This window comes from Danio aesculapii, chromosome 25, assembly GCF_903798145.1.
Source record: "Danio aesculapii chromosome 25, fDanAes4.1, whole genome shotgun sequence".
Lineage (NCBI taxonomy): Eukaryota > Metazoa > Chordata > Actinopteri > Cypriniformes > Danionidae > Danio > Danio aesculapii.
In genome coordinates, this window is record NC_079459.1 from 32,170,549 (window position 1) to 32,192,054 (window position 21,506).

Sequence of the window (21,506 nt, forward strand, 5' to 3'; positions counted from 1 at the left end):
CGCATCAAAACGACATTTATTACCTCATTTGTTTGATTGTTAATTATTTTATTAATATAAACTGATTCATTTCATAACTACAGCATAGTATTATTTAAAAAAACAATTATAAACTAATAAAAACCTTTCTCCTCAAGTGACTCAAAGTGACGTCACAGTCACACAAACACACTTGACTCCAACATACACCGTAAAATAAGAAAATATCCGTAAACTTTCTTCTGACCACTTTTTTTTATTCTTTAAAATCGGGAAAAGCGACTTTTATGAACATTTTTAATAGTTTAAAGTGATATTGTCTGGGCTGGTGTTGTATTTTATGCTGCAAAAACCTTGTAATAAGCTGCCATACGTTTCCTGTTATTTTACAGTTTCATTTATTATATATTAATTCTTATACATTATATTATTTTAAACTATTAAATGTCAATAAAAGCCCCTTTGTTAAACTGTATAGTTGAATTGTCAATAATCAAAAGACAGAGCAGAGATCAAGGTGCCATTATGAAATTCACAACTGTAAATAAATAGAAAATAGGCTACAAAATACAGAAACTGTTAATTAACAGATTTGTTTTACAGTGTATAATAATCAGAAGAAGAAGATTCGGATACATGCGCCACTTTTATTTAAAAAACAAGCTGCAATCAGCATAAAACAGCTGAGCGATACATTAAAGTACATTTGTCCGCATATATATAAAAAAAAAAACAAGGAAAGAGAATGAAGAGGTGACATTAAATTGAAGCCGTCAGCATCCAAACGCAATTTCCATGATGAGATGAGTGGCCACGTCCTCTCATTTTCTCTCTGAAGCCTCTTCAAATGGTTCAGAGACACTCTGTTCAATTGCTTCTAATGTGTTGTAACACTGCGAGTGCCAAAGCAATCCCAGTCAACGACGTGCCCTTTGATTTTCACTCAGAAGACAGACACACATTTACAGTCAATTTAATTATTGAAAACACCACACAGATTTCACGGAATAGAAGAAAAGTGCGGCAGATTATTTGTTTTTGTGCCTGTTGAATAGATAATACAGCACTTTCACAGTAGCAGGAACATCTTGGGAAACAATATCTGCGAGAAACATGAGAAAATGAACAAGCAGATAGATGAACGCATGCTAAATAACAGCTCAATATTAAAAAGCAGACAAAAACTGGCTTGATATGGGTTTTAGTTGCAGCAGCATTACACAAATTTCTTCATAAAGACATCCTGTGTTTCAATCCGTTGTGACAAGCTAGGTGGAAAACATTATAAGCTATAAAAATTACTATACCCTGCTAAAAAATCCAGCTTCAACCAGCCTAGGCTGGTTGGCTGGTTTTAGCTGGTTCACCAGCCTGGTTTTAGAGGGGTTTGGGCCATTTCCAGGCTGGTTTCCATCCATTTCCAGCCTGGTCGTAGCTGGTCAGGCTGAAAAATTACCAGCTAAATCCAGCTAAAACCAGCTTGACCAGCCTGGTTTAAGCTGGACATAGCTGGTTTTGGCTGGGCTCCCAGCCTGGCTAGGCTGATCAAGCTGGTTTAAGCTGGTCATCTCCCAGCCTGACCAGCTAAGACCAGGCTGGAAATAGCTGGAAACCAGCCTGGAAATGGGCAAAACCTCTCTAAAACCAGGCTGGTCTACCAGCTAAAACTAGCTAACCAGCCTAGGCTAGTTTAAGATGGATTTTTCAGCAGGGTAGATAAACTGAAAATAATTAGTTTTAAGTTTATTACTTAGTTTTACTATTTCAAGTAAAAACTGGTAACTGATAAATAGTTTTGGCTGTTCGTTAACAAGGCAAGGGGTTAAAAAAAGCTCAGTCCATAACAGTTTTAAAGTACAAGTTTTTAAAAATAATTATGTCATTGTATGGCGCACAAGTATTTGACAACCAAAACAACAATGCAAAAAACAGGACTGTATTGACCAATAACAAACAGCTTGTTATGCTTACTTTTTATTTATAACATATTGCCATAAACACACTTGTTTGTAGAGAAAATACTTTTAAGGTTTTACTGCTGTTTGTTCGTCCTAGTTGTGTTTCCCGTTTGCCATATTACCATGCATATGGATGGAAGTCTATGTGGCAAAAAGTGCAGTTTGACCATGCACTGAAAAAAGTGTTGCATGCAAAACTGTTGCAAACAATTTATTTGTGTTGAATTTAAACAAACAAATTAAATGTAATAATGTTCAACTTAATTTGTATGTTTAAATTCAGCCCAAATAAATTGTTTACAACCGATTAACGTAAAAAAATTGAGTAAATGCAAGAAATCATCTTTAAATAAATTTTTTTCAGTGTGGGTTTATGCAGAATATGCACAGATGTGAAGTGTCTCTATACAAAATGAATAATACATCGTTTTTTTTTTTGTGGATTTGTGTGAACAGGGATTATTTTGACAGTGCTGTCCTCTATATATAAACCATTTTCAAAAATAAAGCAATTTTATGTGCATTGGTGTCCTGTAAATATAGCATTAAATGTTAAAATGATTAAAATGTCAATATTATTATTATTAAATAATAACGTCAACATTTTTTTTTACATTTAAGGCCATATTTACATGACACTAATGCACTTAAAATTGCTTGATTTTTAAAAAATGTTTAATATACAGATGACAACAGTAGCTTTGTTTCCAAACTTAACATAGCTGTTTATTTAATTAACATAGCTGTGAATATTTCAATTCAAAACACATTTTCATACTTAAATTCAATACTTCATATTCAACTTCCAGATTTCACCTCAAAAATAAAAAATATTCATTACTGTTTAAAAATACCAATAGATAGCAATAGATCGCAGACGCAAATCTCCCTTTGCTCCATCTCCACCTGCTGGTAAAAATATCAGAGCTCTGGAGATGGTCAGTCTGTGATCTATTGCTTTTCCCGCAGTGCCCTGATGTAATGTTGAATTTGCCCAATTTGATCCACTGAATTTATGGAAGTGAATTTTCGAACTGAAATAAAATGAGCTGAAAATTGCCCTTTGAATATTATACATGGTATTTTTAAACTACTGAATATTTTGCAGGTGAAATCTGGAAGTTGAATATGAAGTATTGAATTTAAGTATGAAAATGTGTTTTGAATTGAAATATTCACAGCTTAAATAAACAACTATGTTAAATTTCAGGAGCTAAAATTACAAACCCAGCACTTCAAGTCATTAAAATCCAAGCACTCGGTAATTCAATGTAATATATTTGACAAGCTTTTTATTTCAATACTTTTGGCCCTGTTTTTGTTCCATATGGGTACATACAGGTAATCCAAAAGGCGAATTCAGGTAACAGGCCAGTACAGGCGGCAAAGAATCAATGATGAGAAAACAAGGCGAGGGTCTGAAAAAACTGCATGAAAAGACAAGGCAAAGCAAGGTAAACGCTTCTTAATGTTTACAGGTTAACAAGGCTAAGCAATGTCGTCAATCCCGTGTTGAAAACACCACTTGTGATTGTAACAGATGGAAACGCCAAACGCGTATACATTTTAAAAATGCACATAAAAAACGTATGCGCATAACTGAGTGGGATAAACTTTTTATTCGATAAGAAAAAATGTGCATAAACTACGATGGGAACACTTTTGCAGAACAAATTCCAGTATTCGCATTAAAGTGCGTGATAATGGACAAAACAGCAGGCAACACTGTAAAACATCTGAAATGTTTTGGTCTTTCGAAAACGCTGTAACCATTTCTGTATTAGTGTTATTATATTATTAATTACCTCCAGAATTGTCAAGAGCGACTGCGCTCTACGTCTTCAAACACCACCACGCGTTTATTGCGTGTCGGCATTGTCTTCAAGTCATTTATTAAATAAAGAAAAGATTGACGCAGCTTCTCCTACCGCCGCAAATTCCGTTTTTATTTTTGATGTTCGCTGCCAGTTAATCAGGAAGTGACGATTTTGTTCTCTTTGACTGATTGGATGGAAATGCTGCTTTATTCCAAGCGGCAAACTCTTGCTCTCCCTCGTGAAGCAAATACAGAAGTAACTGAAACTGCAATTCATCGAAATTCCGCTGGTCCTGGCTCCATATAGAGCAAAGTTCTATTGACCCTACTGTTAAAATGGCCAACGTTACAGCAGAAAAAAGGTGTTTACAGCCTGGTACAAAAAAAAGATTTTGGTTCCTATAGCTAAAATTACCCTTCATGACAACTGTGAGGGGGTGAATTTTTTTTTAACTCATCCATTTCCATTATATTAGGTTTTATTAAGTCTGCATAATTAAGGGCGTGGCCACTTGAGTGACAGCTGGGTCTCGCTGGTCACCGTCACTTCACCTCAGCTGATTCCGGCTGATTAGCCGCTGAACTCGGCATATACATTTTGTTTTGTTTTATGTGGCTTTACACAATCAATTCTCTTTTGTAATTATTTCTTACAAGATAATATAGCATGCTGTGTGCACTTAATTGTGCTCACAAACCATTCACCTGGCCTCCATTTCCCAGGTTAGAGAAATTATCTACTTATATACCATCTTTATAAATGTAATTGTTTCATTTTAGATCATTTATATTTTTCTTTAGACATGTAAAGCTCTCCAGAATCTGCCAGATTGATTAGCTGTTGGCTCTAGAACAGTCATCTGAAACATTGTCATACTGTACAGTGTTATGTCTGGATTTCATAAATAGCCTTTACTAACACACACTATATTTGAAGTATTTGGATGTAATTCGCGTTTTCCTCCTGTAAAAAAACGTCGTAAGAACAATGCTTAGTGGCTGAATGTATTACAACAGTGTTTTGAAAGACTAAACAGTTTATTGATATAGTGTAAAACCAAGCACATGTGGTCAGAACACAAACGAGTCGCAGGTAAGGAAGTATTAAGCGTTTCTCCCATAGAAAAGCCTGTCATAGCCAAATGACAGCATGCGTCTATAGCTCTGCTCATGCTCCGCCTCTTTGCCCTTGTTTGGTCAGTGCGATGACACGCAAACAAAATGGCAACAATTGGCCACGCCTACTGGTAGCTTCTTTTGCGTTCTTCAGAAACCTATGGGTAACGTCCCGGATAATACGTCCATATCTTTTACAGTCTATGCTTTATTGGCACGTCTTTTATGCGATATTCCATTTTTGCATCTTTGGATGGAAACAGCTTGTGTCAAAATAATCCGTTCACACAAATCCACAAAAAAACGACAAAATCTGCTGTATTATTTATACCAGGCCAATAGGTGGTGATGTTACCTCATATTTGCATGAACCATACCATGTATGAAGTGGTACAAATATAAACATATTGGGGTTGAACTCTCCCAAAATAATTACCTTGAGGGTTAACGGATTGAACTGGAAAGCCTCTGTCTATAAGAAGATCCAACGCAAGCGTTACATTATGAAGCTGCAGACCAAACAAAAAAATAAATAAATAATAAAAACAAGTCACAATTTTGGAAAACAACTAAAAACTGCAGGTTTTCTGGTAACCGTAAGATCATTGGTTTTGATTTCTGTCTTTTGCATTATTACCCTCAGCTTCTCAACCAGCCGTACGCTACTGTGCTGTCATTTCCCCTGTCATCCTGAGAGACGTTAATTATGCATTTCCTGGAGGTGCATGTGAAGTTACACTCCCATAAAATTCCCATAAGTCTGAGTTGCATTCAGCTCATTGTTTTAAAGTGAAATGGAGCTCGCTGGCAATGTGTTTCTGTTGTTTTAGTGCAAAATAGGTTTTCTTGGTTCTCACCATTTCGGAGCTGCTGACAGGACAAAGGAAGAACTCGCTCAGAGGAATGAAGAAATCCTCCAACTGACCGATCAGCAGGAGAAGAATCACTCCATCTGCAAACTAACACAATTGCATTGAGAAAATCAGAAACATATCAAACATTACCGTGAAAAAAATAGCCAAAAAAGGGTCTCATCACTGAACATGAGCTGGAAGAATATTATTGTGATAATTTTTCCCATTATTATAATATCATAGTGGCGACCCCAGATTAATAAAGGGATATGCACAGTTAATATGCAGTAATGAACTGTGCAGTAATGCAATAATAAAGTTATTATTTTTTTGTTATTAATGACACTTTTTTTATCCATATCCAGGTTACAAATATGCATTTATAAATTAAGAAAATGTATGTTTTTATTAAAATCTGCTGAATATTTTCTTAATAATATGAAGTGATAAATTAAAACAATTCTTTAATGTATAAATAATTAGATTACAATTAAAATAAAATGACATTGTGGAACATTATGAATATTCCATATAGTATTAATTTATATAATAATATGAAGAAATAAATTGTAAAAATTTGAGTCTTTCTCGTTATGGTATGAACATTAATTTGACTAATTCTATGTAATTCATTCATTTTCTTTTCGCTTATTCCCTTTATTAATCTGGGATCGCCACAGCGGAATGAACCGCCAACTTATCCAGCATATGTTTTACGCAGCGGATGCCCTTCCAGCTGTAACCCATCACTGGGAAACATCCATGCACACTCATTCACACACATATACTATGGATAATTTAGCTTACCGGTACCCAAAGTCTGCATTTTTTACAGTGCAGCCGAGGCTCGAACCAGCAACCTTCTTGCTGTGAGGAGATTGTGCTACCCACTGTGCCACCGTGCTGCCTCCCATTATTATAATATTACAATAATTACATAATTAATAAGCAGTGATGAACTGTTTAAAGTTATTATTTTTTTAAATGATCAATTATCACATTCAGGTTATAAATATGCATTTATTCATATTCATTTCATTATAATTTCCAGAATATTTTCTAAATAATATCAAGTGATAAATATACAATTCTTTATTATAATAAGTAGATTACAATTTCAAATAATATAACATTTTGAAACATTATGAATATTGCTTATGTCCATTAAATAGTGTTTATTATTATAATAATGTGGAGTATTAAATTGTGAAAAATTATGAAAACTGTATTTCTCATTATAGTATGAACATTAATTTGACTAATTCTATGTAAATGTGTTGTTTAAAAAATATTTAAAAAGCAATCATTATATATTTCATTATAATTTGTATTTTGATGAAACACAAACAGGACAGTTATGCAAACTAATTTTCATTATTATATGCATATTTATTTTCAAATGGTTCTCATTATAATATGGATATTAATTTAGCAAATAATATGCAATCATGAACTGTGCAAAAATGTAAAACATCAATTATGAAAATATGCATTACTTAATTTCAGAACTATATGGATAATATTTGTTTAAATTATATTAAGATTAAATTTTTTAAAATTATATCTAATAAATAGTGGGGACGCGGTGGCGCAGTGGGTGACACAATCGCCACACAGCAAGAAGGTCGCTGGTTCGAGCCTCGGCTGGGTCAGTTGGCATTTCTGTGTGGAGTTTGCATGCTGCATGTCCGGGGTGATCCGGTTTCCCCCACAAGTCCAAAAACATGTGGTTTAGGTGAATTGGGTAGGCTAAATTGTCTGTAGTGTATGAGTGTGTAGGCATAATGGGTTGCAGCTGGAAGGGCATTCGCTGCGTAAAACATATGCTGGATATGTTGGCGGTTCATTCCGCTGTGGTGACCCCTGATTAATAAAGGGACTAAGTTGAAAAGAAAATGAATGAATAATAAATAATCCATTACAACAGTGTATTAATAATTATATTATGATAGTTATTATAAATAGCATATATAATAATCCTTTTATATTATAATAATATGCACAAATTAATTGCATCGGAAAAAAATGCTCATTACAATGTGCTGATAATAATATGCATTAATTAATGACAGAATATTGTGCAAAACCATTTTTTAAATAATGTTCAAAAATAAATTGTGAACAATGACTTTCCAATTATAACAAGCATATTAATAATTTAATATTATAATAATATGCACTTTAATAGCGTTAAAAATCTTTTCAAATATGCAGAAATAAAGTCAAATTATTCTATTTATTTCAGTTCTCATAATATAAATATTCATTTTACAAATTATACTCAATCATGAACTGTGCAAAAATATAAAACAATTTACAATTATTTATATTAATTAAACACAGAATATTATTATTTTTTATTTAGAACTAAAATGTGAACAAAAATATATATTTTTTCCATTATAACAACCATAATAATCATTTTAGATTATAATAATATGCACTTGTTAATTGCACACACAAAAAATCCTCATATGCAATTGATCTTTCCAATAATGTGTGTTTTTTTCATAATTTAACGGACTGAAAGAATAGGGCAACCATAGCTTCATTATTAATAATTCATTATAATGCGCACTCAGCAGACACACAATGTCATAAGACGTTAATATTAGGTTAGATTTAGGTGACCAAAATTGTCTAGCCAGTGTCTAAGGATGTTATTTTGACATCCAATAACAACATCAAATGACGTTGATATTTGGTTGATTTTAGGTTGTGTTGGAAAGTGACCAAAATTTAACGTTGAGCCAACATCTTAAACCAACGTCATATTGATCTCAAATACTGACATTTATTCGTCAGGTACTGTATATCAACCAAAATCTGACGTCTGATAGACGTCATAGTGGTAACTTCATAACATCAAGCTGTAACATCAATAGATGTTGATATTTGGTTGATTTTAGGTTGTGTTGGAAAGTGACCAAAATTTAACGTTGAGCCAACATCTTAAACCAACGTCAAATTGATCTCAAATACTGACATTTATTCGTCAGGTTTAGCAACCAAAATCCAACGTCTGATAGACGTCATAGTGGTAACTTCATAACATCCAAGCTGTCACATCAATAGATGTTGATATTTGGTTGATTTTAGGTTAGATGTTGGATATTCATGTTGGCCTGACGGTTCTTATGTTAAACCAATTTTTATTTCCCAAAATCCGGATGACATTGGGGTACAGCATCAATCTGGCATCCTATTGACGTCCTGTGCCTGCTGGGCAGTATACTGTAGTATACAGTATACTGTTACTGTAGTATAGTCCCTACAGTAACGTATTACATATGCCCAGATGTTAACCAATCATAACAAAGCAAATAAACACAAGTCTTAAAGACACAGTAGCACAAAAAAAATCACATTTACTGAAATCATGAAGGCTTTGCACACCTGTTTTTCGAGATCCGTAACGTTCAGTCCCAGAGATGCCATGTTCTTATTCACAAAGTGCAAAATGGCCTGTAGGAGAGAAAAAGTTGATGAAGCTGTGAAAGATTTGGGTCAAAGGCTACATTTAGAGCATTTAAAACTGCATCGGGACCTTCTTCACGGTCTCGATTTTGTGCGCCTCCAGCTTGAAGAGCTCATCAATGGGACATTCCTCTGCAAAGACATTGCAAGAGAGAGATTAAGGAGCGAGCGCTTTCTTCTCGATACGCCTCCGCTATCTGAAACTTACTGATGCTTATAAATATGGAAATGAAAAGGCTCAGAGTTCAGCCTGCGTTTGACTCACTGTTAGACTCTCTGCCGAGCTCGTCGCTGGATTCACTGCAAAACACAAAGCAAACACACTGCTATGGACATGAAAAGACTTATAATGTCAGGACTCTCGCAAATATAGTGATACATAAACAGCCTTTATTCTCACGTGGCTTTACATACAAACAATTTACAGCATACTCATGCGAAATAAAAACAGCTGATACAACAATGTACATTTACTGTCAGCCTGTAGGTGGCGCTTATACTGTAGAATAACAGGAATAACACTCTACAACTGAATAATAAACTAAACGTGGTAATCCACTGTAAAAAACTGTTTGTTTAATTAATATTTAATCAAAATCATCTTCTCTGATGACATCAGTTTGACGGATTGGATTAAATTTGCTTAGCTACGCTCCTCTAACCATTTTATACAACACAGGCTCATTGTGAAAACATAGCCCTGCAGACGTTTCTGGAGACAGCGAATTACGTAGGCGGAGGTACATATGGCTGCATTTCATTTTTTTAAACGAACGCTACGGGGCGGTGTGACGCCGTTCCTTTTCGCGCTTACCAGCTGACCGCTTACCTCCGTATGGACGGCATTCCGGCTGCAACCAGTTTGTCCCGTTAGCGCGCCACGTATGTCGGCGGACTTGAGACGCAAAGAGGAGTTGATCACGATAACGGGTTTAAGTCCTGTGAAGAGCGGTTCCAGAAAGCAGGTAGGCTGCTAAATCGATAAAATTGGTTGGGTTTAGGGAAGGGGGAGGGTGGGTCAGCCGATCGTTCGCTTAGTCAGTCAGAAAGTCTGTCAAAAAGTGAGTCGACAGCGGCCTCTAGTGGATTAACGCGAGAACAGCAGGCACGAATGGCACTCGAGAAGGAAATTTGAGATCTCAAAAAGCATACACAGCAACCTCTGGCGGATTCGCGAAAACAAAAACTGCAGAAAAACGCTCCGTCGGGGCGTATTTCGCGGTCTCCAGAAACGTCCGTGGAGGTACGTTTTCAGAATGAGCCTGGGTTGATTTTTTATTACCAAGAAAACCTCTTTGAAATTGGTAATCTCTTTTTTTCAAGACTGTCGTTAGTAAAATTGGATGAAATATGTTTAGCCACGTGCCTCCAACCATTTGGTGTGAGTGAAAGATGGTAAAAGGAGCACAAAAATAAAACCCCGCCCCCCACTCAATATTCCGTTTCTGTTACAGCATCGTACTAAAAAAAAATTTAGTTAAGTTAATACAGTTAAATGTTTTTTTTTGTGTTTGTGTGTGTGTGTGTGTGTGTGTATGTGTGTACTGAATTTGGCTGATCAACGGATGCAGCCAGTGTGTTTAACATGGAAGGAAGTTTCTTACAGACCTAAATGTGATGAATTCTGTCTGCTTGTCCGCCTTGATGCCACTTTTTGTCACCTGTTTCACAAATGAGATTTTAATGAATGCATGAACATTAAACTGCTGTAATGTGATCTAACTTCTCAGTAGGAAAAAAGTTGCTTTGCTGGTTTTTTCATAATCTGCATATGTGTGGATATTTTAAAATAAAATGAGGTGATAAATTATTAAAAAAAGTTATGATACATAGCATATAGATTTTTATTATAAATGAAAGCAATATTCAACTGAGCACGCATAATCATTGAATAATACGCTAAATATGAGTTAAAGTGATCATATTTGCATATATGTATATTAATAACATTTTTAAATGTGACGAACTGCGAAAATATGAAACATATCTTTATTATAATGTTATTTTATGCAAATATACAGTTATGAACTGTAAAAGTTTTGCTCTTTTAATACAATGGACATTCAATGGGCTATATGCACAGCTAGTGTTTTTCAGCCAAACTTTCGATGAAAGTTTAATGAGACTATTTTTATTTTCATAAGGTTCCTTTTACAGCATCAATGTTGTAATGTCATTAATACATTGTTTATTAGACTTACTGTAAGTGTTCATTTTGTAAACAGAAGTTGTTCAAGTGTAAAACGAGATAAAAGACCGTGTAAACCACTAGTGCCGTCAGAATCAGCAGGTTAGCGCAGAAACTCCATAGAAAATACTGGGGTAAAATATTTTAACGACATGGCGGGGGGAAATGAAATTTAATGCAAAGCTTCTTGTCTGGTCTGAGACCCACTTCATATTGTATATCTAACAGGCAGTGAAGATCACTGATATTTAAAGAAATCAGACCTTAAAGGTAACGATTTTAGAATGGAGCAACAGTTCACTGGAAGCACTGAGGCTGGCTGATTAAAATTAAAAGTCTGTGTGCATATACCACACTATTAATCATAAGGTAGTGATGAATGAAAAATTGTTTTATTATTATGTGTGATATTAAATATATTTAAATAATAGATAATAATAAATTAGAAAAGTTATAAAAACTCATTACCATGTGAATATTCATTTTTCAAATAATTGACTAAAAATTGCATGTGTTTTCTAGTGCTGGGCAAAGATTAATCACAATTAATAGCATCCAAACTAAGAGTTTGTTTTGACATAACATGCATGTGTATATTATATATTTATTATGTATATGTGATAGAAACAAAACTATACAAACAAATTTTGTTACATGGATATTTAAATTTATATGTAATTTGTATATTTACATATATTTTATATCTAGCTATAAATAAACATTTTCTCAAATATGCATGTGTGTATTTATATATACATAATAAATATATACACACAGTACACAAACATATTTTACAGTCAAAACAAGCTTTTATTTTGGATGCGATTCTAGTTTATTCATTTAATATACAATCAAAATTATTCGCCTGTCTGTAATTTTATTTCTAATATTTCCCAAATTATGTCTAACAGAGCTGGGAATTTTTCACAGTATTTCCTATAATATTTTTTCTTCTGGAGAAAGTCTTATTTGTTTTATTTTGGCTACAATAAAAGCAGTTCTTTATTTTTTTTAAACCTGTTTAGGTCAAAATTATTAGCCCCTTAAGCAATATTACCCTAACTTGCCTAATTAACCTAGTTAGGCCTTTGAATGTCACTTTAAGCTGTATAGAAGTGTCTTGAAAAATATCTAGTCAAATATTATGTGCTGTCATCATGGCAAAGATAAAATAAATCATTTATTAGAGATGAGTTATTAAAACTATTATGTTTAGAAATGTGTTGAAAAAAATCTTCTCTCCTTTAAACAGAAATTGGGGAAAAATAATTCATGCGGGCTAATAATTCTGACTTTAACTATATAAATACATTTTAATATAATTTAAATAGAGTGAATCCATCACCTCGCACTGAATGAGCTCCACACTGACATTCGCAGGCAGGACCAGATCGGGTTGAAAACGCCTCACAATGGCGACCAGAAGATGCAGTGTGGCCAACAGATCCCTGCTGTGAATGACTGACAGATCCAGAGGCGGAGCATTAATATGCGATTGGCTCGTTAATATGCAAACAGGTCATGGATGAGAGCTGATCTGATTGGCTCACGTTTAACGGTCCACTTGGCCTGGTCCACGTTGAGCTCTAAGGTCTCGTTCAGGGATTTCAGGATCACTTCTAGTTTGCGTATCTGAGCGCCAGTACTCAATGCAATCTCCTCGACGTGAAGATCGATACCAGCTGACCTGCCTGCGCTCACAACATAAAAACTTTATTAAAAAACAGTAGCATTTCTTTTGCAATGTGACGTTATTTTTCTATGACAATTATATAGAAGCTTATTTCCGACCAGTTAAATAAAAGGTTTAATTATCTTACAATTATGAGTTAACATCTTGTCATTTAAGACTCGACAAATATGAGTTTAGGCGGAACGGTGGCTCAGTGGTTAGCACTGTCACCTCACAGCAAGAAAGTCGCTGGTTCGAGTCCCAGCTGGGCCAGTTGGAAGCTGTATGGAGTTTGCATGTTCTCCCCGTGTTGGCGTGGGTTTCCTCCGGGTACTCTGGTTTCCCCCACAGTCCAAACACATGCGCTTTAGGTGAATTGGATGAACTAAAATGGGCATACTGTTATGAATGAGAGTGTATGGGTGTTTCCTTGTACTGGGCATCCGCTGCGTAAAATATGCTGGAATAGTTGGCGGTTCATTCAGCTGTGGCGACCCCTGATAAATAAGGGACTAAGCCGAAAGAAAATGAATGAAATATGAGTTTTTATCTTATTATTAGACATACGGTATTATTATTATTATAATACATGTATTTACAGTTCTGTCGAGTTCTTTAATCTGATTGGCTGATAGCCATGTGATATTCTGCAAATAACAGTACTCGTCCAGCCTCTTTCCCCTTTACCCTTGTGTATAGACCCTTTTCACATGACATCACGCGATTTCCGGTTTCACTTGACACCATGGGCGTTGCTAGGCCTATTTTAGGGGGTCTGTAGCCCCCCTATATTTCTACTCAGCCCCCCTAAAATTTTTGCGATTAGCTCATTAACTGTCCTCCTCGTCTTTTGTTTTTCATTTGATCAGCAAACCTCAGCCATGGACAGCGAGAGAACGAGGTGTGTGTTTATTGATAAATTGTTATAATTTCTGCTTATTTGCAGTTCTTTGATATATATATATGTATATATATGTATATATTTGTATCACCTTTATCTCAATGTCAGGGAGGAGCAGTCGGGTTTTCATCTCATCAGCACAGCTGTTTCCTCCAGCGAAAATTGTAACTCTTAACGAACATTTCACTATTTTTATTTCAAAATGAACTACCAATATTAAACACTTTACAGTTTGTCTGGCATTAATTATACCATACTGTCCTGCACAGAGAGGATTAAACAGTGACAGAAGCACTTAGAGAATGTACTTGTTTTAACTGTCACTGAGTTCCTGACAGAGATAGAAACATCAATGTTGTCTAGTATTAAAAAATACTTATTTATTATTATCATTCAGATCGTGAAATATGTGAATTAGCCTGTATGTTTCAAAATATATATTTATATGTATGCCATTTAATTAGAAAAGTGGCAGTTTATTTATTTAATATATGGAAACAAAAAATGAACTTGAATATAGAAAGTGGTTATTACTACAGTAAACAGGGGGGTTGAGCCTATTTGGCTTATTCAGAACTCAAATGGCTGTGCCTGTCTATGTAATACAGTGGAATACTATTATACAACCCATATTAAACAAACATTTTTAAGTGTATTACTATTAAATTACTACTTATGAATGTAATATTAGGCTTTATATATATATATATATATATATATATATATATATATATATATATATATTTAACCATATAAGGAGCTTAGTCCCCCTAAAGTGAAAATCCTAAAATCGCCCCTGCTCAACACAGTGTATCGTTACTTCCGCCTACACAGAAATCCCCATAGAGGATTCTCTACCCAGAGAACTCTGAACTCACCCAGTCAGCTGCATATTTACTACAGAAATGGTTAGACTGTGACCACGGCTGTTTTCTTTTGTCTGCATACAAGGTGAGACATCTGACATCTAAAAAAACTTATGGATCATCCAGATTTCTGCTTGAACCAAGAAAATGGGACTTTAAACAGAGTCTTTTGCTTTGTGTGGCTGTCTTTACTGCAGGTGAAGTTGGTGTGTACTTGTCAGTATTTGTCAAATAAAGATTTCGGATGTTTACATGGGTGCTGAACATGTTTTTATATCAGATTTATTTATTTTTTTGTGTGTGTCCTAAAGAATAAAAAAATTAATAAAACTGTGGGTGTTTTACTGTGGCCATAAACAGTGGACAGCTGATTCACAAACACATTCATATTATTCACATTCTACTGCTCACTTCTCTGACATTTGTTCTATATTTTATTCATGATTATAAAACATTTATGTCTATTTAATATTCAAATTAAATTAAATAGAATAACAATGTTGTATGTGACTCTTAATAATCAAACTAAATCAATATAAAAATTTACAATTGCAAAAATAACACCAAGAAGACTGCATTATAATTCGCTATTATTACATTATGACATTATTTGTAACATTATTAATTAAAAGGTAGTAGAGATATCCCATTAAATCCACCCAAAAGGTGACAGTAGAACATAATTCATTCATTCAAACAGGGAAACTGAACAAAACATTAAAAGATCAATAAATAATAAATGATGAAACTGGTTGCATTTATAGACATACTATACTTACCAGGTAATATAAGAAGATTTAGTTAAGAATTGTACTCATGCTGGAACATTTACATATAACAAATAATATAAATTTATATTCAGAGCAGCATTAAAGTAAAATTAAATCCATTATTGAGGAAATAAACTTAATTAATCAGTGAAAAAGCTGCTTTCCTTGACAAACAATAGTTTATTCCTATTGTTAATAACTTAAACAATCATTTTCAAACTCAGAAAGCAGTTTTGTATTGAAAGGGAAACATCTGGACACATGCCTGATACCAATAATAGTCTTAAATCAGATCGTGCAATGTTAATATTTTTATTTGTACATTTTCCAGAGAAGTCTCCCATTCATTCAAAGGTAAACCGGAACTAAAAATACACTGCATTGCCGATAGGGAGGAGTGAAGTGACGTCATTGTGAAAAGGGTCTATTACTCCACCAACATACAGAGACAAGCAGAGGACACTCTACAGGTTGACACATATTGCAGCTGTTGGACAACATAATGTTCTTTTGAGGCTTTTTTTTAGTAGAGAACATAGTAGTTTAGATTGCAAATATGCAGTTTATTTAAAAGAATACTGCCTATTTCAAAATATTTATAAATTCTGAGAGACAGTGCATTGCCAGCCAAAGACTGTTGATGTTGTTCATCCCCAGGATGGCGACAGAGACAGCATAATAAGCGCTTAGAGGTGGAAAACATTATAATTTATAACTACAGCTGATCAAATCATTATAAAACAGGTAAGTGACAAGCCGATCTCTCACTTTTGTATGTTGTAGTGCTGTATTTATACCATATAATTGTAGTGTTTTAGAGTGTGAGATGGAACTTGCATATCAGGAATGTGTGTATTGTGTGTTGCCCACTCTTTGTATAATCCTGAGTTAATTTTTGGTTGGCCATCTGTTTGTTTCTAATGCGCCTAATGTTTTCGTTACTGCAGACTAGTTCAGTAGATACAATGAAAGCAGAAAATTCTTAATTGCAAGAAAATAAGTCAGAGCTGTGGGAAGGTGTATATAGAGCAAGCATTCTGAGAAAAGAATTGCAGAGTTGTGCGATAAAAACTGATAAAATCATTTGATATCAATTCATAAATAAGTCAAAATTGCAATAAAAGTATGTTATTTTAACTTCCATTGTGGCAATTAATAATGTGTTCAAAATTTTCTTGCACTGATTTGATTCTTACGTAGCAGGTGATGAAGGACGAGTCCATCATAGAGGTCTTCCTCCAGCGATCGCACCACAATGTGTTCAACTTTCAGAGTGCTGTTGATCCAGTCCAACAAAACCTGCCACAAACACAACAGTTAAAAGCTTCTGGAAAAAGCCCCAAAAAGTTTTCATATTTATATATGTATACAGGGGCGTAGTGGACATTTTAAAAAATGGGGGGACGGCTGAATGAAATCCAAACTTTTCTGTTTATTTTATTATTAATCACTTGTTTCTAAATGGTCTGTCTCTAAAAGTGAGGGGGACGTATCCCCCTTGTCCCCCCAATTGCTACGCCCCTGTATATACAGTGCATCCAGACAGTATTTATAGCGCTTCACTATTTCCACATTTTTTTTTTTGTTACAGCCTTATTTCAAAATGGATTAAATTCATTTAATTTGATAGAGCCTGAGAGGTACTGCAAAGAGGAATGGGCAAAATTTCCCAAAGTCAGGTGAGCCAAGCTCGTGGCATCATATTCAAAAAGACTTGAGGATGTAATGGCTGTCAAAGGTGCATCAAAAAAGTATTCAGCAAATGCTGTGGATACTTCTGTACATGTGATGTTTCAGCTGTTTTATTTTTAATAAATTTGCAACAATTTCAACAAATCTTTTTTCCCATTGTCATTATGGGGTATTGTGTGTAGAATTTTGAGGAAATAAATGAATTTAATGCTTTTTGGAATAATGCTGTAACATAAAAAAATGTGGAAAAAGGAAAGCGCTATGAATACTTAGGAGCATTGTAGGCCTGTATATATATTCCAGGCCCGTAGCGAGCCAGGTGAAAGGGGTGGTTCTTTTTTCTCAAAGAGTGGATCTTTTTTTCATCTGTACCCTTAATTTTCTATTTAATTTTGAGATATTTTAGTGACATTTCAAGCACTATTTTAATAGTAATAATAATAGAGCTTCACAATTTTTCTAGCCTTTCTTGTAAAAACAATGTGCTTTTGAAAATCCATGGATAACAACAATAGCCAAAATAGTAAGTGAATTTTAATATAGGCTGCTTTAGGTGCTTCACACCTTTTTATTGGTCATTTTTGCTTCAAGAATGAGGTCCAAGATTTACAATAAAAGTTACTTGTAAAATGTTTTCTCTATTTAAAAACAATACTGAAGCGAAAGATAACTTCACTTACATCAGATTGTATGTTTTCTGGCACAGCTGGATGTTGCACACATGAAAAATAATTGTTTGCATTGATCAAAACTGACTAGCTGAAGTCACAGCCAAAAGAGGATTCAGCATGGTCTTAAAGCACTTTTCAATGAGTAATTTTCAGTATTTATGATGGCATAGCAGTCAAAATAAGATAAATGAGCTCATGTATCGGACAAACTCTGGACTTTTGTCTGTGAGGGGTGGGTCTTCCGGACCACCCGAAACCCCCTGGCTACAGGCCTGTACTTCTTTATTGCCATAAAACGTTATATCTCACCTCTTTAAGTTTAATGACTTTAGGATCCTCTAAAGATGTCGGCTGAATGATCATTCTTTTCTCTCCACCTTAAACCAACAAGCACTTGTTGTCAAAGCGTATATTTTTAGACATCTATTAGACCTGTTGTAACACAACATATAGTCTAATGCACACTGTGTGCATTGTGAGGACAAAAACAGTGAAAGTTACTTCTAAATACGTTAGACGACTTAAAATTGTCAGGATTTACTAGAAGAAATAAAGTTGGATGCGCGGCCTTGTGTCGTGACGTCATGATGTTGATCCGCTCACCCTGACGGTTGCTGAAGTCGTCCTTTTCCTCTTCAGCTCCAAAGTCTGCCATTCTCCTAGCTGTTTCAAAACACAGTTTTTTGTCAAAAAGTGAACTTTATTAACAGTTTTTTATTTCACTCAGCAGACGTTTGATTTCCAGCGCTTCCGTTTGAAACCCCTCTGACGGTCGGTTTGCGTCTGCGTGTTTGTGTCCTGAGGGACACTCAAGGACTCGATTCATCTCAAGGTTTTGTTTTCTAACGGACATTTTTATGGCTATGATGAAGTGCTGCGAACCGAAACCGACTTCAAACGTCAAAACACAAGGACGGAGAATCTCCACAACACACAGCCGAGTCTGAACGGAGGAGAAAAACACAAGGAGCTCGGAGATTTCTGTCTTCCTGCATCACGCACGCCGACACACACTGACATAACACAGACTGACGGGCAAAACATAAACCACTCTGACAACAAAAACATGCTGTGGGACTCCGAGACAAAGAAAGAGAGGGGAAAATCGTCTCTTGATAAGAATAGTTCAGCCAAAAAGGAAATTCAGATACTATACAGTCTATTCAAACACGCTTTTTGTGTTTTAAACTGGAAGACAAAACAGTTTAATGTCCTTCAAGCTCCTGAGAACATAACGCCATCGTGATTTTCTTTATATATAAATAACGTTAGTCTACATTTTTAATTTAATTCTCTTAAAGGAAGATACTTTTTTCTTTTTAAAAAGTCTCCTGGAGTGAAACAGTTGAGTTTTAACAGTTTTGAATATGGATTTGTATACTAAAACCACATAAATTTAGAAGAAATTACTGTTTAATATAACACTACTCATGATTTTGCCAAGATGCGATCCTGGATTAACATCTATGTTGATCCTAGAACATCATTTTTGTTCAAAAAATTTATGCCAAGTCCCTACCCCTAAACCCAGGGGCGTAGCAACCGGGGGGGACAGGGGGGATATGTCCCCCTCACTTTTAGAGACAGACTATTTAGAAACAGGTGATTAATAATGAACCTATGATCTCATACAGTCCCCCTAAACAAAAATAGACACCCATGGTTAATACATGGAGGATTTATCAAGTGAATTATCCGTTTGTGCAACAACAAAAAAACATTATTTATTTCAGCACCATTACTTATATTTACCTTAAATACTGTCTACAGCAGGGGTGTCAAACTCAGTTCCTAAAGGGCTGCATCTCTGCACAGTTTAGCTTTAACCCCAATTAAACACACCTGATCAAACTAACTGAGTCCGTCAGGCTTGTTTGAAACCTACAGGTAAGTGTGTTGAAGCAGGGTTGGAACTAAACTGTGCAGTGCTGCAGCCCTCCAGGAACTGAATTTGACATCCCTGGTCTATAGGCTCTGCTAACAGTCCTGACAGAGTTCACAAGACTAGTGTGAGGATTTTGACACAAGATGATGTATGTGTAGCCTCAAATGAAACAAAAAAAATGTGTAAATTATGATGTAAATAATGTTCAATTTCTCTTCAGGAGACTTTAATGTATTGTCAGGAGCCGTTTTATGCCTTTGTGTTTTTTGACTAATAGCCACTGACTTCAACAAGGAGCATGGTTTTACCTAGTCTATATATTATTTTGTTTACAAAAAAAAAAATAATAAAAGAGACCTAGATATAGTCATATATAACTTGGGTGCCTTGAGATTGAATTGAATAAAAGCTAATTTTGGCTGTACTATCCCTTTAATTATTTCTACTCACCAAAAAGAGAGCAAATGGAGACTTGTAAATGTCTATTTAAAATATAGTCATTCATTCATTTTCTTTTTGGCTTTGTCCCTTTTTTATCTGAGGTCGCCGCAGCGGAATGAACCGCCAACTTATCAAGCACATGTTTTGCACAGCGGGTTCCCTTCCAGCCGCAACCCATCTCTGAGAAACATCCATACACACTCACTCATACACTATGGACAATTTAGCCTTCCCAGTTCACCTGTACCGCTTGTCTGTGGGGGAAACTGGAGCACCCAGAGCTGGAGGAAACCCACGTGAAAGCAGGGAGAACATGCAAACTCTACACAGAAACGCCAACTGACTCAGCCGAGGTTCGAACCAGCAAACTTCTTGCTGTGAGGCGACAGCACTACCTACTGCGCGCCACTGCGTTGCCTTATTTAAAATATATATCTATACTCCAATTTCAAAAATATCTTGCCTTGTTCAGATATATCATAACCCAAACACCAAATTACCAAAGACATTTATCTACATACATTTTTAAATAGCTTTGTATTTAATGTCATCATAAAAAATATATAAGACTTAAAGCTAAAAGAGAAATCCAAGATGTCTGCTGAGCTTTGAAATGACAATATTAGACCAATGCAATATTTGCTGTCAAAACTTTTACCTCCGCTCTCGCTGCACGTCTGGAGAATCTTTCTTCTTTTAGTGGAGCTGCCAATGAAATATCGTCCAAAAGGTCCGTCACCTTTCCTACAAAAATTGATTAAGTTCTACAACACAAACAACCATCTTTTTGTGTCGACTAAAAACAAAACAAGAACTCACATATGGGTGAGGCCTGTTTCTAACACCAGGCAGGAAGTGGTAAAGCCAAGCTTCCTCTTTTTTCTTGCTCAAAACGAGTTATAAACTGTCACAGGAGGTCTAAACATGACACCTATATAACTAGCAATAATGCTTACTAGTGAAAAGTTACTTCGTTACTTAATAAGTAACTTAATTACTTGACAATATTAGAAAAGAAAATCTTAATGCATAGACAATAAAATTAAAACTCTTAAGTCTTTAGATCTGAGCTTTTGTTGGGATATTTTTATTTTGTTTTAAAAAAAATTAACACTTCAATTTTAAACACTATATGTATTAAAACGCGAATGTTTTAAATCAATGATTTCATACCTGCCAAGTGTTCGTTGTTTCTTAAGTATGTGCAGTTGTCGGTAAAG

At 35.0% G+C, this 21,506-nt stretch overlaps 1 protein-coding gene across 1 annotated transcript; it reads right to left on the minus strand.

Moving 5' to 3' along the window:
• Window positions 1-429: 429 nt before the first annotated feature.
• On the minus strand, window positions 430-21,127 carry parvg (parvin, gamma). Its single transcript, XM_056452400.1, has 13 exons — window positions 20,945-21,127; window positions 18,564-18,623; window positions 18,270-18,337; window positions 16,794-16,896; window positions 12,939-13,079; window positions 12,734-12,849; window positions 10,809-10,861; window positions 9,466-9,500; window positions 9,271-9,332; window positions 9,120-9,188; window positions 5,727-5,828; window positions 5,306-5,378; window positions 430-1,081 (listed from the first exon to the last, which is right to left on the minus strand). The coding sequence occupies exons 2-13, from the start codon at window positions 18,613-18,615 to the stop codon at window positions 1,008-1,010; spliced, it is 948 nt and encodes a 315-aa protein (XP_056308375.1). The 5' UTR covers window positions 18,616-18,623; window positions 20,945-21,127; the 3' UTR covers window positions 430-1,007.
• Window positions 21,128-21,506: the final 379 nt, after the last annotated feature.